This window comes from Tripterygium wilfordii, chromosome 22 (genome assembly GCF_013401445.1).
Source record: "Tripterygium wilfordii isolate XIE 37 chromosome 22, ASM1340144v1, whole genome shotgun sequence".
NCBI classification, from domain to species: Eukaryota; Viridiplantae; Streptophyta; class Magnoliopsida; order Celastrales; family Celastraceae; genus Tripterygium; species Tripterygium wilfordii.
Window position 1 is genome coordinate 11528573 of NC_052253.1, and position 18627 is coordinate 11547199.

Consider the following 18627-nt stretch of genomic DNA (forward strand, 5'->3'; position numbering starts at 1 on the left):
CCTGCTACACTAACATTTCTAGATTTATACATTTTGTACTATCCTACTGCCTACACATCTATTCCATTCTACCACATATTAGTCCCGCCATTGTTGCTGCCAAGGTTAAAAAAAAAACTAAAAAATTCACAATCTACGTGGTAATCATGGTCGATCATCACAGTTGATAAAACAGAGAGGGAGACGTGAGAGACAAAACAGAGAGCGAGAGGGCAGAAAAGAGGGGATGGAGGGAATGAGGGTTGGGGTATTTTTTAGCCTAGGGTTTTCTGTATGTTATGGGATGTGAATGACAATCCGTGGAGTGCAACTAGCTCCACCCTTAAAATACATATCAGGCGCAATAATCGGTTTGATGCGGCGCCGTTTAGGGTTTAGGGGAATACTCTAACACTGTGATGCCCTTTAATAAAAATATACATCAATCATTCAAGTGATTTTAATTTCTGTGCTACGCCGTTTTCGAGCTTTTTTCTTTTCTTTTTCATACCAAGTTTTAACTTTTATGCAACTCTAAATTCTCAGGGCTTTATAAAAAAAATATGGAACGGGAGGAAATTCAAACAAGAATCACAAAAATTCCCTGAAAATTTAGAGTTTAGACCAATCAATATAGAAAACAAAACGAAGACAACTGATTTTGTCAAATCAAAACAAATTTTGATATTTAAGTAAGTTTTGTACCATCCAAATTAATATATGGTTTGGCCAAACTATTACTTCCAGTGATAATCAAACTCAAAATCTCTCGAGTCCATATGGTTTGGCCACATATAGATTCACCACTAAACTACCATCCAAACAATACCTCTAATACCTACAACATATGTAAGCCGATCTTTCTCGAACTTAATGTAGATATGTGTTTGCTTACAAAAATGTATATTTGTGTTCGAACATTTTGATTGCAATATGCTATGATGTGAAACCTTAGTTGATTTTATTTTGTCACGCCTTGTTGATTAAGGGAAATGATGCCCAAATGACTCATTCCATACAAATATACACAGGCATGCCAAAACCAATTTCTCAAAAAACAAAAAAACAAACATCCAATCTCTTTTCTGATCATCAATAGAGATCCATTACATACATTTTTTTTTTTTATATTTCCCCATGGTTTATGGAGTGAAACCAAAATTTCCAAATGTGTGAAACAGAGCCCCGTTATTTTTATTTATTTTTAATCTTAATAGCAGTAATTTTTCATCGGTTGGTTTTAGCATGTGAAAATATTTGAATATTTAACTTATTTGAAATGTTAAGAAGTGTCTACTACTACGGCAAGTGGTATTTGATTATATTTATCGTATTTTGCATAAAATAATTATCAATGTAATTTATGTCAAATTAATGTCTATTTGTGTTCAAATTAATGAAACAATCATGTGATAGCCTAGTAATGAATCTCTCTAATGTCAAACCATGATTATACTTTGCCTCTGGCTCAACTACCATGCTATTAAGTGTGAGAAACTTCTGAGCGAGTGGACGACGACCCAAATTTAGGCCTATATCATTGTTGAAGAGCAAACTTTGATGTTCTCTTTGTTAAAAAAACGTGTTAAAAAATGATTTTGTTGATATTATTTTTTAAATTCAATTTAAGCTTGGACTCTCTCACCATAAATCCAAATTAATAAATTATCACATGCAATGGTATTAAATAATTAATGCAACAAAATCACATCCTTCATTATATAAAAAACTTCTCATCCAGATATCATGGATTCTTCACAACACCAGTGTTGTTGGTGTGTTTCAGCGACACATATTTGATGCACAATGATAGGGCTCTTATTAGATCTAGTGGAGATGATCTTTTTTGATGAAGAGGAAGCCAAGAATCTAGATCCAATTTATGTGTATTGTTTTGCTTTCTATTTTTGTTTAGTTTGTCTGGGTTTAGCCCGTGATTTTGTTACTATGAAATGAAGTGATGTGTTTAAACCTTTATGAAAAAAGAAGCTTATAAGTCGGGTTAGATTTTAAGATTATCCCGCGACGGGATAACATTGCTCCAACCTTGAAATTGCATAAAAGGTCAAAAAGGAACCTAACACGATCCGGAAAGTCGGAAACATTCTTTCCTTCTCTGCGAATTTTGGACCCAATTCTAAATCCAGCTGTCAAGTGCACAGCTCAGCAGCGGTATCATTATTTTGTGGGTAAAACAGTAAATAAATAATAAATTACTCGAGAGAGAGAGAGATAGGCTCTGGAGGTAGCAGGTAGCTCTAGTAATTCATCACGCGCTTGAGATGTTCATCATCTGCGCGTACATCGGCGGGGTGTCATTGTCGGTGCTATTCTCAACTCTCAAGTGTGCTTACGCCCGCTGTACGTGGGCCCCATATAGCTCAAGTAGGGTCATGTCGATCCAGGAAATTAAGCACGATGGGTCTCATGAATTATATTTTTAAAATGGTTCATATATATAATTTAATCTTAAATTGATAGTTTATTGTTAAATTTATAATGTTCATATTAATAAAAAACTGTTAACTAATAAAAGAATTAAAAATAAAAAAAGTCTTGAAATTTCGAAATTATAAAATAATTATTTTATTAAACAGAAATTATTACAATCAATTAAGTATTTATCACGTTTTTTTTATTAGAAAAACAGAACTTTTCTTGTCATGTAACATGGGCCCCGCTTGGTAAAAAGCATATTTCATCCAAATTGGAGGGTAAATAAGTAATTAATATGTAAAATGGTCTTGAAATTATTAAAATGTGGACAATTCCGAAATGGTTAAAATTACGAAAATGATATGTAGCCAAATAGTTTGATAGAGAGTAACATGTTTATTCCACTATTTTAAAAAATATAACATGTATTTTAAGAGTTAAAACGTTTTAAAATTTTATTTAAGAAATTTGATGTACCTAGCACTATTGTTGATAAAATTGTTCAAAAATACTTAAGATTTTATACCCTAATATTGTTGTTTGGTGGCTCAGGAAAAAAAATCTTAATTAGGTTTAATTACGTACTTAAATACTAGTATTTCTTAAGAAACCCACACTACACATATATGCTTTATGTCATTTAGTTCTCAAAACCATACTCATATATCCATGCAAACAAAAATCTATCGATTTTATAGAATTCTCCGTGCAGGAAAAAAACACACATAAGCACTAATTGAGGGAAAACGTATGTTGAATAGAGTCAAAGATTTACCCAAGATTTACTTTATTGATTGAAGACTTTATTGACAAACTCAATATTGATTGAAGACTTTCCTTAATTGAAGATTCGGCAATCAATATTGATTTGTCTAAGTTCATAATTGATGCCTCAATTGTTGACTAATTGATGCCTCAATTGTTGACTTTGATAGTGACTTTGATAGAGATTGTAATTACGTAGATCATTGATTGTAAACCAATGTAATAGCTATATAGGTGTTTCCCACTTCAATAAAAGATATTGATTGCAAAATTAAGTTGGTATCGGAGCAAGGTTCTCTTAACATACTACCTCTCCATCACCGTAGCTACTAGGGGCCGACTGCTCCAACCATCCGACAGAAGCCGATTGCTTCGTCCATAACAGGTGCCGATTGCACCATTGAACCAGAATCTCATCCAGAAATTACAAACAACTCATGGCTGAATCCGGTGCTCTTATAGTTCCACCTGTGGTGACGCCAACTCAAGAACCAACCTCTATTCCTTATGGGATCAAACTGAATGGCTCAAATTTCACTCTTTGGTCTCAGGTGGTTACTATGTTCGTTGCTGGACGAGGAAAGATGGAATATCTCAAAGGTACGACCTCGAAACCTACTGTTAGTGACTCTACATATAACAAGTGGATGATGGAGGATGCTACTGTAAAAGGCTGGCTTATTGGCTCTATGGAGGCCGATATAATGAATCTTTTTATTCGTTTACCCACTGCAAATGATGTTTGGGATGCTGTGTCTCAAACATATTTTGAGGGTGCTGATAAATCTATTTTGTATGATCTGTCTCGAAAAGCTATGACAACTAAGCAGGCAGGGCGACCTGTGGCTGCATACTATTCCGATCTTAAGGTTATTTGGCAGGAGCTTGATCATCGTCGTCCAATTACCTTTACTCAGCCAGATGTGATTAAGACTCGAATGGCTGAAATTGATGAAGATCGAGTCTATTCTTTTTTGGCTGGGCTTGATGATATATATGATTCTGTTCGGGGAGATATTCTTCGTACTAATCCTCTACCTGGACCTGATAATGCTTTCTCAACTGTGAGACGTGAAGAACTTCGCCGGAATACAATGATGTCTTCAGAAGTTCCTCAGATGGCTATGGCAGTTCGAAAATATGGAACTCCAACAAGTTCTTTGTCACTGTCAGTACCTACTGGTGGTAAATGTACTCATTGCGGCAGCACCAAACATATTGTAGATACTTGCTTCAAAAAGCATGGATATCCCGAGTGGTGGCAGGCTCACAAAGAGCGATTACAAGCTCGAAAAGGTGGTAAAGTTGCGCTATGCACCTCACCTACAGTCCCAATGGCACCGACTCCTTCTTCAATGGATACCATGGCTTCCACTACTCCAGTTGATATCACTCACTCTGTGGTAGATCCTACTCTTCTCCAACAGTCAGGTAGTGTTGGTCTAGCCCTTCTTGCAACAAATTCTGAAAAAGATCCCGGTTGGATTCTTGACTCTGGTGCGACTAATCATATGACCTTTGATGCGTCCTTATTACATGATGCTTGTTTACCAAATTGCTCTACTGTCACCAATGCCAATGGTGTTTCATATCCGGTTACGGGCGCTGGAAGGGTTAACTTAACTCCTTCATTATCCTTGGAGCACACTTTATTGATTCCTGCTCTTTCCAATAATCTTTTATCTGTGCCACAAGTTACTACACAACTAAATTGTTTAGTATTAATATATCCTACTTTTTGTTTCCTTCAGGATCTCTGCAGCGGGGAGATAATTGGGCGTGGTACTAAGAGAGAGGGATTATATTATGTGGAAGATGTTAGTATGGGACGATCTCTATCAGCAAAAGGGTCATCTAGGGCATCAGAAGATCAGATTCGGTTATGGCATCATCGTTTGGGTCATGTCTCCTTTGGTTACTTGAAATATTTATTTCCTACTTTATTTTCTACATGTGAACCTTCCAATTTTCAGTGTGATACATGTGTTTTGGCCAAGAGTCATCGTGCTACTTATTCTGATAGTTCTAATAAAAGAGTTGTGCCTTTTGCGTTGGTTCATTCGGATGTTTGGGGACCTGCCCCTGTTACTACTTCTACTGGCTTTAGATGGTTTGTATTATTTATTGATGATTGCACTCGTATGACTTGGCTTTACCTTATGCGTCATAAGAGTGATGTGGCTGCTTGCTTCCGCACGTTTCATACCATGATCAAAACACAATTCTCTGCTAATTTACAAGTTCTTCGATCTGATAATGGTGGTGAATTTGTAAATCAGGAGTTACAAGCTTATTTTCAGACTCATGGAATTTTGCATGAAACCACTTGTCCTTATACACCACAACAGAATGGTGTTGCTGAGCGCCGAAACAGACAAATTTTGGAGATTACACGTGCTGCCCTTATTGGAGCCCACATGGCACCACGTTTTTGGGAAGAAGCTGTTACCACAGCTGTATATCTTTTGAATAGGGTACCCACTCGTGTTCTACAATTTCAGACACCACTTGATAAATTGGCATCCTATGTAACACTGCCATCGCACCTCACACTTCCTCCCCGGGTGTTTGGTTGTGTTGTGTTTGTACATTTACAGAAACATCTCCGCACGAAACTTGATCCTTGTGCCCTCAAGTGTGTATTTGTCGGTTATCATCCTTCACAAAAGGGTTACCGTTGTTTTCATCCTCCTACAAGTAAGTTCTATGTTACTATGGATGTCACCTTTTCTGAACATGAAATATTTTTTTCTTCACCCAATTCCACGCTTCCGGGCCCGAGTGGTGATACTGTTGTTGAAGCTCCAAATTGGATGGAGTTGTTTCCTGATCCACTGTGTGTTGCCGATACTGTTGCTGAAGCTCCCTCTCTCTCATCTTCGCTAGTACCCACTCCCGATACTCCTCGTACAGATCCTCCTGAGGTAAGCATTGAGTCTGATGTTAATACTAACAATATTTGTGATAATACTTGTGTCTCGATTGAAGCTGACAGATACGTACTCCCACCAAGAAGTACTCGTGGTGTTCCACCAGATAGATTTTCACCAGAGGTTGTGCGAAAAGTGAAATATCCTATTGCTCAGTATGCATCCACTCACCGACTGTCAAAGGAATGCCGAAGCTTTGTCAGTAATATGACTGTCATAGATATTCCTACTAAAGTGCAAGAGGCGTTGTTGGATCCAAAATGGGCAACTGCAATGACTGAGGAGATGACAGCACTTGAGAAAAATCAAACTTGGGAATTGGTGGAGTTGCCGAAAGGAAAAAAAGCTGTTGGTTGTAGGTGGGTGTACACCGTCAAGTGCAAGCCTGATGGTTCGGTTGATAGGTATAAAGCTAGGCTTGTGGCTAAAGGATTCACCCAGACGTATGGGGTTGATTATCAGGAAACGTTTGCTCCTGTTGCAAAAATTAATACGGTTCGAGTCCTAATATCCCTAGCTGCAAATTTTGATTGGCCTCTACAACAATATGATGTAAAAAATGCTTTTTTACATGGTGAGCTACAAGAAGAAGTTTATATGTCTCTGCCCCCAGGATATGAAGCTCCAGGTGATCAAAGTGTCGTGTGTAAACTGAAGAAAGCCTTATACGGGTTGAAACAATCTCCTCGAGCTTGGTTTGGTCGATTCCGACTTGCTATGAGAAGATTCGGCTATAAGCAAAGTAATGCAGATCACACTTTATTTTTGAAAAGAGTTGGTGATAAATTAACGGCTCTCATTATTTATGTTGACGACATGGTAGTGACAGGCAACGATTCTGAAGAAATGCGTAAACTGAGAGACTATTTGTCAACTGAATTTGATATGAAGGATTTGGGAGGATTAAAATATTTTTTGGGCATTGAAGTTGTTCGTTCTGAGCAAGGCATATTTTTATCCCAACGAAAGTATGTGCTTGACTTATTAACAGAAACTGGTATGCTTGGATGTCAGCCAATTGGATCTCCTATGGAACAAAATCATGGATTGGAAGAGTCTTCGAATCAAACTTCAATAGACAAATTACGATATCAAAGGTTAGTTGGGCGTTTAATCTATTTGTCTCATACGAGGCCAGATATTGCATATGCGGTCAGTGTTGTGAGTAGATTTATGCACAATCCTGGTAAACAACATATGGATGCAGTTATTAGAATTCTGAGATATTTAAAATCTGCACCGGGAAAAGGCTTACTTTTTTCTAAGAATGGGCATGCAGACGTATGGGGCTATACCGACTCAGATTGGGCAGGTAAAGGAGACCGAAGAAGATCAACCACTGGGTATTTAACTTTTGTTGGAGGAAATCTGGTTACTTGGAGAAGTAAAAAGCAAAAAGTTGTCTCATTGTCTAGTGCAGAAGCCGAATACAGAGCAATGGTGAAAGGTATTTGTGAGTTGTTATGGCTCAAACGGCTTATGGGGGAGCTGAGTTTGTCAATTAAAAGACCAATGAAATTGTATTGTGATAATCAGTCAGCAATTAAAATTGCTGAGAACCCAGTGCAACATGATCGGACTAAACATGTGGAAATTGATAGGAATTTCGTGTATGAAAAGCTAGAAGAAAAAATAATTGAAGTTCCGTATATGAAGACCGAAGATCAGTTGGCTGATGTGTTAACCAAGGGAGTGTCAAATTCAGTGTTTGCTGATTCACTTGTCAAGCTGGGCATATACGATGTCTATGCACCACCTTGAGGGGGAGTGTTGAATAGAGTCAAAGATTTACCCAAGATTTACTTTATTGATTGAAGACTTTATTGACAAACTCAATATTGATTGAAGACTTTCCTTAATTGAAGATTCGGCAATCAATATTGATTTGTCTAAGTTCATAATTGATGCCTCAATTGTTGACTAATTGATGCCTCAATTGTTGACTTTGATAGTGACTTTGATAGAGATTGTAATTACGTAGATCATTGATTGTAAACCAATGTAATAGCTATATAGGTGTTTCCCACTTCAATAAAAGATATTGATTGCAAAATTAAGTACGTACACCACTTTACCATGGTTGGCAAGAAAGAAAACACTTCACCAGGAAATCGCGCGAGCATCGAAGATTGACGGCTCATTGGGAACACGCCACTCACATGGCTCCTTCACTATTTACACACAAATATAGCCATGATCTCCGATGTCCGGATATTTGACGGTATTCGCTCATCGCCATCAATGGGAAATTCTTCCTTTGTTTTAAGTTTTAAAATAATTACTATCATGTCGATCCATTAGATCTACGCAGCCCATTTAGCAAAGTCTAAACGATGCACCTTGACGGCCTTTCCGCATTTGAAGCACGAGAAACCAATTTGAACACTCGGATCAACTCACCGGTTCCATCTTTCAGGAGTCAACAAGATGGGGCCAATCGATAGCCACAATTCGACCACTTCTGAATGACGTTCTAGACAAATCACATTTAATGGAAATATCATAAATCAAGTTTTTGGGATTATCAATTGGTAAAATAACAATTATAATAGAAAATACGTTCATAATCAAGAACTTGGAAATAGGGTTTTCTTTTCATTTAGGTAAAGGTTATTTGATTATGGAATATTAGTATATAGAAAATTTTCAATTATCTTTATTGGACATTCGGACTTGAATCCCTTAATTGCCCAATTTCCTAGCTAAATAAACTGACCAACCTTACTTTTTATGTATTGAAACAAACAATATCACCCTTTTTTGTTCATAAAATGTAAATTACATTGTGTTTTTTTTTTTTACATAAGGCGTGATAAAACTACATTATAATTAGCTTTGTTATTTATTTATTTATTTTGTTAAGTAAATGAGGAGGGGGAGTCGAACTTGAATATCGCTACCGCGCTACCCTCAATCGCCAAAATGAATGTAGGCCTCTTTTTCCCTCGCTCTAAAAATATGGCCCACCGCTTCCCCTTCCCACCCAAAAAACCTGTCACCCTCTCTTTCCTCTATATCGACACGCATTAAACGAGCTTTTGCTAAGCGTTTTCATTTTCCGTTTCAATTCCCCCAGAGAAAGCAACAGCGAGAGAAACAATGGCGACTGAGAGGTTCGATCTTGACGGGAGGCTGATAAAGCCGATGACGATATGCATGATTGGTGCCGGGGGGTTCATAGGGTCGCACTTGTGCGAGAAGATTCTGAATGAGACGCCTCACAAGATCCTGGCTCTTGATGTCTATAACGATAAGATCAAGCACCTCCTCGAGCCGGAGTCCCTCCTTTGGGGTAATCGCATACAATTCCACCGGATAAACATCAAGCACGACTCCCGCCTTGAAGGCCTCATCAAGATGTCAGATCTGGTATTGATTCCTCTATCTTCACGTATGCTCTTAGTTATTTATGAATTTGATGCTTGTGTTTCTAGATTATGCAATGAATTGCTCTTCTGTTCTTGCAACTCTTGCAGTTTCTGTTGCTATGTACATTTTCAATCTTCATCTACTTTGCTTTATTCTTTCTTTTATTGTTATTGACGAACTCTGGTCTATTATGGTGGATTTGTGGCATAGACTATTAATCTGGCAGCTATCTGTACACCGGCTGATTACAATACGCGTCCGCTGGACACAATTTACAGCAATTTCATTGACGCGCTTCCAGTGGTATGTTTTCTTTCTTTTTGAAATACTTGTTTTCTTGTTTGCTGTTTTCTGTGTTGTTTATCGTTGCCTTCAAGAGCATTTTGAAAAGGATACGAGTTGGCTGTTGTGGTTGAAATCACTTGAAGTTGATGCATGTTTTGATGTGGATGGACGTTTTTTTTTTTTACAAATTTTCTTTTCCTTTAGGTCAAGTACTGTTCGGAGAACGGTAAGCGTCTGATTCACTTTTCTACTTGCGAAGTATATGGGAAAACAATTGGTAGCTTTCTCCCCAAAGATAGTCCATTGCGTCAGGTAATCCATTGCTTTCTCTTATGATTCTTCTTGTCAACTTCAAAATGCTTTGAAGTAAATAAAGCTTTTGTTGATGATGATGGTATGGTGCTAGATTTTAGTTGATTCTGGAGTTTTAGAAATTTAAACTAGTGGTCTCCAAGATCTCTTGTTGGAGTCAAAATGATGTTAGCTTTTGACATCTCGTAGTTAGGTTAGCTTGTAAGATAGTCTTATTCATTGTAGACTATTTCCATGCAGATTAAATCTGTTTTGGCCTGAATGTATTAATGAAAGTGCTGGTTCAAAGTCCACTGCAGCTGAGTTTGGTGTATTGCTCATTGTGTATTGCAGCTTTGACTTTGACTTTTCAAAAATTTATAATCTAAGTTTAAATCACGACATATTAAAGTAAGTGATTTTAGGTTGCATGATATGTTGTTGAGCCTGTTGGTATATTTTCATAATAGAGTGCCTTAATGCAGTTTTGGATTGTTCATATGATGTCTGGATGGAATCATGTTAACTGCCAACTATTTTGACTAGGTAGCAGCTGTGGTTGTGGTTACTATAGTTTGGAGTAGTTAATAAAGGCGTCATTCATGCTTTTGTTTGTGATGAAAATTAAGCAAATTGAAAGAAAATCTGAAAAGAAGTATTAGCAATGTGTTTTCTTTTGATATGTTCTTTGGATCTCTTCACTGCCATTTTGGGAAGTGTTCTTGTGGAGCCTTTCCCCCCTGCATTAGGTTTACATTGCAATCACATGGTTTAAACTTTGTTTTGTTTGGCATATATTTTAAGAAATGAATGCTTTATAGGTTCACTTAGCAAAATAGTTTTGAATAAAGAAATGCTAATTTTTTGCAGCGTTTTGACTTTTGTTGTTAGTATCAAATGGGAATGAATGTTGCATGCCTAACTTTAGGCATTTAAATGTATCCTTGACTTACATAGGACGAATGACTGAAGTTGCTAAGTTACCTTGCATTGCCCGGCTGGGATAGTAAGTGCGCTAAGTGGCATCTTATACCTGTATCTGATGTTAATCATGGGGATTGACGATGATCACTTGTCATTTTTCCCTGTCACAATCTTGATTACCTTTCCATCATAAGATACGCTGAAGATCTAGATTTTCCATGGAATTTGCCTTATTTAGTTTTTGTGTTTTTTTTTACTACATTCTCTATTGTTGGCAGTGATAGAGTGTTTGTGTGTGCATCGTTGTGTAGGATCCCGCTTACTATGTCCTTAAAGAAGATGCTTCCCCTTGCATTTTTGGTTCCATTGAGAAACAGAGATGGTCCTATGCATGTGCAAAACAATTGATTGAGAGGCTGGTTTATGGTCAGCAAAATTTTCCTTTTATCTGACTGGTTTTGAGAATGCTAGGGTATTGTTTCCTGAATTCCTTTTTTGCCAACTGTAGCCGAGGGTGCGGAGAATGGCCTCGAGTTCACCATTGTGAGACCATTCAACTGGATTGGCCCCAGGATGGATTTCATTCCTGGCATTGATGGTCCAAATGAGGGTGTTCCCAGGGTTCTAGCTTGCTTTAGTAATGTTAGTATATGATCTTTTTTCATTGGAAGATACAGATTTGCATTCACTTCCAGGTTTGGTTATAATTTGTTTCTTGGTTCTTTATCGTCTCAGAATCTCCTACGCCGAGAACCACTCAAGCTTGTGGACGGTGGCCAATCCCAGAGAACTTTTGTTTACATAAAAGATGCAATTGAGGCTGTGTTGTTGATGATTGTGCGTGCTCTCTCCCCCTTCTCTGTGCCATCTCTCATCACATTTTGATAGGAAAGAAATAGCTAATATTGCTACTTATCGTACAGGAAAATCCTGCCAGGGCTAATGGTCATATATTTAATGTGGGCAACCCTCACAACGAAGTTACTGTTAGGCAGCTTGCTGAAATGATGACGGAGGTGGACATTGCTTTCTTCACATATTTTCTTCTGTTTCTGTCAATTGTTTTTAGGTCTTGGTATAGCATTTTTTCGGTTTAGGAGTAAATATACTTTTACTCCACAGGTTTATGCTAAGGTGAGTGGAGAAACTGCTCTGGGGGAACCAACTATTGATGTAAGCTCCAAAGAATTTTACGGTGAGGGATATGATGATAGTGACAAGAGAATTCCGGACATGACCATTATCAACAGACAACTTGGTATAGTATAGTTTCCCCGGCATCTATCTGTCATTTCAAATTTTTTTTCACTATTTTAAAAATGGTATTGATATCATTTTGAATATGGATGATGCCTTATGTGTGTTAGGTTGGAATCCTAAGACATCACTCTGGGATTTACTTGAGTCAACCCTCGCCTATCAACACAGAACATATGCGGAGGCGGTCAAGAAGGCTGTGGCAAAACCAACATCAAGCTGAGAGATGATGTTTTGGCATCGGTAAAGGAAATGAAATTCTTTTACGAGCTAGGAGCTTTTTGTGGGCAGCGGTTGTTATAATTCTTTTGAAGGAAATCTTAAATATAATCTTTGTGGTTGACTCCATACACGCTACGTTTTTTTCGCTGGTGTCGCTGTAGTCAGTAGCTCAATCATCTGTGATGAAATGTTAGATTCTTTTAGGGTGAAACTGTATCTTGTTTCTGTATTTTGTGGCTAGAGATTGAGCTACGAGTCGTCCGGACCGTTAATAGATTAAAGTTCAGGTTTTTTGGGGCTTGGCTGTCCTTCCTCTCTTTTGCTTCGCCCCCACCTGGAATATGTTGTATTAATTTGTCTGTCCCTCGTGGTCTTGTTTTTCCTAAATTATATTGTTTGTTATTAATCTCAAATATGCAAGATTCTTTTCAAATGTGGAATCCTGAATTCCCGATGGTAGATGGGGGTCTTCCTGGTGGAAGATGAGTGAAAAGCTTTTGTTTCGACGGAACTACCAATCCAAAATCTTGTTAAAGCAATGAGCCAGTAACAGTAGAGGATGTAATTTGAATGGTTCATGGATTAATAATTTTCCTTAATATGAAATTCAGGGAATTTCTCTTTATCGTCTCGATACAATGTAAACGATTCCGTTTAGGAGACTGCTGCAATTTGATCTGAAGTTGTAAATAATCATGGACGTAGTCTAATGCAATCCTCGTAATTGTGCTTGCACAACCCTTTGAATCACGGCAGATTCGAATAAATTAAAATACATGCATTAACGTAAGCTGCTATAATTTGAAGACTGTTTTTCCAGGGCTTGTGTTACTGTTAGTACTTTTGAAATAAATTTATAGAACTAATAAGAAAATCGACGGTTGTCTCTGATACGGGACACCAGATGCAATGATGCAACCTTATTAAGTTTAGGACATCCTTAAGTTTAAAGAACCAACTGAAACCAAATTGGAACAATTACTTTTTTTCTTTTTCTTAAGAATTTGTCTTTGTTTTCCTCCCACAACGTGCGTGACTGCAAGCCGAGAGAGAAGCGATTTGCCATGATTGCCCTTTTTGTGACTGACTTAACGTTGATTTAATTATATAGTAGAGCCAATAATCAAAAAGTCGCTTTGGCCGAGTGGTTAAGGCGTGTGCCTGCTAAGTACATGGGGTTTCCCCGCGAGAGTTCGAATCTCTCAGGCGACGTTTTCATTTTATTTTACATTTTATTCATTTTATTTTACATTTTATTTTTAAATCATCGTTTTCATTTTATTTTTAAATCATCGAATCACGTGTTCAAATTCACAGCTCAGGTTCACTCGAACTCCGATGACCTCCAGCAAAACAAAGAAAACCTACCAACCCCCCTTGTTCTGTGATTATAAGCAAACGTTCATGGTAACGTCTTCTTAGCTCTCATAGCACTCTCGCAGCCACCTTAAAATGTCGTTTTCTTCATCAAGTTTCAGTGCATCATACCTCACAAAATTATCGACAGACAAATTATGTAATCACACCACTCCAGCTATCCAATTCAGGATCTCTTGTTCTTTCAAGGAACCTTCGTTCCGGTCGCTGAAGTTAGTCTCCTTGAACCAAGTTTTCAGGCGTAAATGTGTTGACAATTCAGATTTAGCGGCCAAAACGGTTGTTGATCATGGCCTGGGTTCGAACAGTAAGTTTACTGACGAACCTAGGGATTTGGAGCCCAGATTTGATGGTGGTGGTGGCGGACGCGATGATGGCGGCGATTCTTTTGGTGGCGGCGGCGGTGATGATGGGAAAGGGGAAGGTGGTGGTGATGAGGAGGCGGAGTTTGGTCCGGTAATAAAGTTCGAGGAGGTTATGAAAGAGGCGGAGGCGCGCGGGGTGAGGCTCCCTGCGGATATGCTGGAAGCAGCCAAGACTTCTGGCCTGCGCAAAATGTTTCTTCTGCGGTACTTGGAATTGCAGGTAAATCTTCGTGCTTTTTAGTCTTTACCATTGCTTTTTGGTGGATGAAAAAGTTGAAATACTAGAAAAAGATTGTCGTGGTCTAAATGTTGCATATGCTTCTTCTTTTGTTGTTTGGTTTGTTGATAATAACATATGATCATTGCTTGGTTAAATGATGGTAAATATGTAATGTAAGATCAGAGTTTCATATAGCCAATTGATGCCGCAGTGTTTTCCAATTAAAAATATTAAAACTGGACGCACGTAGGTACATTACTGAGCTGCATAGTTTCTTTTATTGCATTCATTTTGTTACTACTTCGTAATGTTTGCTTACTTTGTTTTAATGCTCCTGGATATTTGAATTTGCAGGGTTCAATTTGGCCTCTGGGCTTTTTGATGAAGAACTGCTCTATGCTTCGTGACAGAATGTTGGCTGATCCTTCTTTTCTTTTCAAAGTTGGAACAGAGGTTTGTTGAGTGTAACTTTATCTATATATTTTGCGCTGTTGTAGGGCTGATGCTCTATCGACATGATTATGATGATTTTATTCTTGCATTAGGATAGCCTACAGCATAGGCTTACTGCAAGAAATATGAAATCTAATTTGATGAATAAACTTATAAACATTAGCTCGAATTTAGTATGACATGATGCAGGCAGTCATGGATTCTTGTTGAATCTAAATTGGTGATGCTCACAAGTGCCTTCTTTTCTTTGTCCTAGTCTGATTTGTTTTATCATCTTATTGTTCCATATGACATGATGCAGGTAGTCATTGATTCTTGTTGCGCAACTTTTGCTGAATACCAGAAAAGGGGAAAAGAGTTCTGGTCAGAATTTGAACTTTATCTTGCTGATCTCTTGGTTGGTATAGTCGTGGACATTGCTATGGTTGGTATGATGGCACCTTATGCTCGCTTTGGGCAGCCATCAGCAACAAGAGGTTTATTTGGACGCATGAACCGTGCTTGTGCAGCTCTACCCAGCAGGTTAACATTGTCCGGACATATTTGTATTATATTTTCACTGGATACATATACATGTTAAAATGTACTATCACCTGTAATACCCATATTCCTGCTTACTGTTGCATATTTGACTGATTATTTATGTGTTTTTATGCTAATTTGGTAATTCCCACCTAATTAGTATGATTAACTTTGTTAGGGAACATCTGGTTTTAGGCTCCAAATGGTTTAATATTACATAATCAATTTGCTAAAGTTGTGAACTGGGCTAGGGAATGTATAATGTTTATTTTTACAATGTGAACTGGGCATACCATGTGCCATTCTTATAGATATTGTTTTCTTTTCTTCCTGATTCTAGAACGATCTGTTGTAATTGTTGACCACAGCTTTCCTGATTCTAGAACTGTCTGTTGTACTTGTTGAGCACAGCTTTTCGATAATTTTTCAAGTGTGCAGATATCAAATCTCATATGATGTTTTATTCCTATTGAGCAGTGTTTTTGAAGCCGAGAGGCCTGGATGCAGATTCTCACTAAACCAGCGGGTGGCTACGTACTTCTATAAGGTAGCACATTCAGTTCGAACCACTTAGTTGCATTTCGGACTTGAACCGTCAATAACAACAGGGAGGAAGGAGTATTTACACATTGAAATGCTTTATTTTTTATGCTTCTTTCTTTTGGATTTTGGTTGTGATGCCAAGTTCTGGTGGTCTTTTCTTCTCTTTCTTCCAGTATGTGTTATTAAATTAATTGATTGGTGTATATGGATCCAGGGTGTATCATATGGCGCAGTTGGGTTTGGATGTGGTCTCATTGGCCAAGGCATTGCAAATGTGATCATGACTGCCAAAAGGTAATCTTTTTATTACTAGTATTTGTGTGATGTTTCATTGTCACACCTAATTTTTCTCTGAATCGAAGTGCTAAATATATGTGAGAAGCGTTTCAGTTTATCATCATTTTTGCATTAGGACTGATATATGAAGGATGAGTTTGCATTTTCTTTCTCAAACTGAATTTATATGATTTTTTACTGTCCATATTTTTGAATTTCATTAATCGTTTTAGAACAGATGCAAAAGAAAGTGAAGCACCTTGTGTCTGTGTGTGGGTTTCCAGATGTCGATGCCTATGAGACATTGAGTTTGTTTGGTTGGAATTGATTGAGTAGATATTCTGTCATTATAATTGGCTGCTTTTCTGATGCGGGAAAATGAAAAGATAGGAAAAAAGTTTAAAGAATCACACCGCTTCCCACTTTTTGAGTAAAGATTTTACCTGCCAAGTAGCCAGGAACTATTTTGGAAACCAGTTTCTGTCAGGAATTTTACACCTGAAACGAGAACCTTATATTTAGCTTATGATATTACTTTTATAGGTGTTATTTCTTTATTGAATCTTCTGGAGGAGAGAATTGAGTTCATTTTTTGGTTTTTCTTTTGTTATGATCAGAAGCATAACGAAATCCGAAGATGACATTCCCGTGCCACCACTTGTGCAGAGTGCTGCTCTTTGGGGTACGTTATACGTATAGCTCTTTTATTCAAATCACTATTTAGTTTCTTGTTTCTTTTTCTTGGTAATCTGGTTTCTGTTTCTGTAAATGTAATTTGAACTTGTTGTCTCTGACAAGATTATGAATCATCAGAAGTTTGCCCATTTGATATTTGAGTAGAAAGAAGTATCTTTCTATCAATTGAACGCAAAACATCACTAGCCACTATTTCTATGTTTTGACATCTTGCCAACATATGTTCTTGGTGGGTTTTGTTGGGACCTGAGCAAGACGGTGTTTGACCTGTCAAATTATCTAGATGCTGTATAAACTGGTCATTGCTTTGATTTCAAAGAAGCTTATTTTTGGGAAGTTTTGAATGCCATTCATTGATTGCATTAGGCTCATTAGTTTACCTTCTCGATGATCAGGAGTTTTTCTTGGGGTTTCCTCCAACACCCGTTATCAAATAATCACTGGACTCGAACACCTGGTTGAAGCATCACCCTTGGCAAAGCGAATTCCACCTGTTGCGATGGCTTTCACTGTTGGTATTCGATTTGCCAACAATATTTATGCTGGTATGCAGTTTGTTGATTGGGCAAAACAGAGTGGGGTGCAGTAAGCAGCTACTCATTTTTTACTGGATTTTTTGCTTTTTAAAATTTCCATCAAAGATCAGCGAAACGATCCAACCCTAGAAGGAGAAGAGAGGTTTTCTGCATGTACATCTTGAAGCCTTCCCTTTCCGTCTTGGTTTCATCGCTAGCAAATTTGCTTGAATGAGCTGCTGTGGTTAAATATCGAAAGCTAACTTCCATTTTTCTGGGGAAGCTTGTTGGCTTTGTGGCCACGATTTTTGTAGTTGTTGAAATCTGTGGACCATGCACTGCTTATGTATTATTAATTCATTGTTAACCAGGAATGCTGTCTAGAAATAAATTATTAGACTGAATGATATGATCCCCGGCTCTCTTTTTTTTCTTCCCTCATAATTTATGAGTTGCGAATGACAGTTGCCTGAGGATTTCCCACAACATTTGAGTATGTGTCTCGATTCTCAGGCCATGTATTCCATCCACTCTTAAGTTTTAAGGCTTGATGAATTCTGCATTCTGCTGTCAACAAATATGCAGGTTAAAAGAATTCATCAAGGAACAAGTAGTCAGCATTCCCACAGAAACTCTGCACCTGCTCAGGTACAACCAGCTCCTCCTCCAGTAGCTCAACCAACTAGTCCTGCGGCATCGAATGATGCTGGAGCTATGCTTGCTGGTCTGCTGTAAAGATGTACAGGAGAATAATATGAGAATTGTTTATACACTTGTAGACCTGATTTATACAGCTGGGCCACCTATCTGCCTCGCGATGGACAAGGAAATGAGGAATTCAATTGACGATGCAGGGGCTGGCGGAACCAAAGGTGAGCTACTTGTGATCGGCTTAATTGTTTCGAGTGGAATTTCGGCTGGGTTTGGTCAGGACTTTAGAGCAACTCCAGTGGTAAACCAAATATCAAGCACTTCAAAATCATTCTCTCTTCTTCTTTATCCTGAGTGGCATAATTTAATTGGGTGAATGGGTCCCACAATATACATTATTCATCAACACTTTATACTTTCCAACACTTCAAACTCATTTCTCTATTTTCTCTCTCTTTCTTTCCATCATCTCTCTCTTACTTTTCATCACCTCTATCTTCATTTTCATCACATCTCTCTTCCTTTTCATCATCTCTCTTCACTATTCATCA

At 37.8% G+C, this 18627-nt stretch overlaps 2 protein-coding genes and 1 non-coding gene across 3 annotated transcripts; all 3 read left to right on the plus strand.

Moving 5' to 3' along the window:
• Positions 1-9043: 9043 nt before the first annotated feature.
• LOC119991238 (UDP-D-apiose/UDP-D-xylose synthase 2) lies at positions 9044-12871 on the plus strand. The gene is made up of 9 exons (XM_038837530.1): positions 9044-9479; positions 9690-9782; positions 9969-10076; positions 11291-11405; positions 11488-11621; positions 11715-11816; positions 11903-11995; positions 12102-12237; positions 12347-12871. Exons 1-9 carry the CDS (start codon positions 9210-9212, stop codon positions 12457-12459), a joined length of 1164 nt encoding a protein of 387 aa, XP_038693458.1. The 5' UTR covers positions 9044-9209; the 3' UTR covers positions 12460-12871.
• A 717-nt stretch (positions 12872-13588) lies between these two features.
• Positions 13589-13670, plus strand: TRNAS-GCU. Its single transcript has one exon. It is a non-coding gene; the product is annotated as a tRNA-Ser (tRNA).
• Positions 13671-13762: 92 nt separating this feature from the next.
• On the plus strand, positions 13763-17857 carry LOC119991237 (protein RETICULATA-RELATED 1, chloroplastic-like). The gene is made up of 7 exons (XM_038837529.1): positions 13763-14420; positions 14775-14873; positions 15175-15395; positions 15873-15942; positions 16153-16232; positions 16832-16896; positions 17306-17857. The coding sequence occupies exons 1-7, from the start codon at positions 13911-13913 to the stop codon at positions 17497-17499; spliced, it is 1239 nt and encodes a 412-aa protein (XP_038693457.1). The 5' UTR covers positions 13763-13910; the 3' UTR covers positions 17500-17857.
• Positions 17858-18627: the final 770 nt, after the last annotated feature.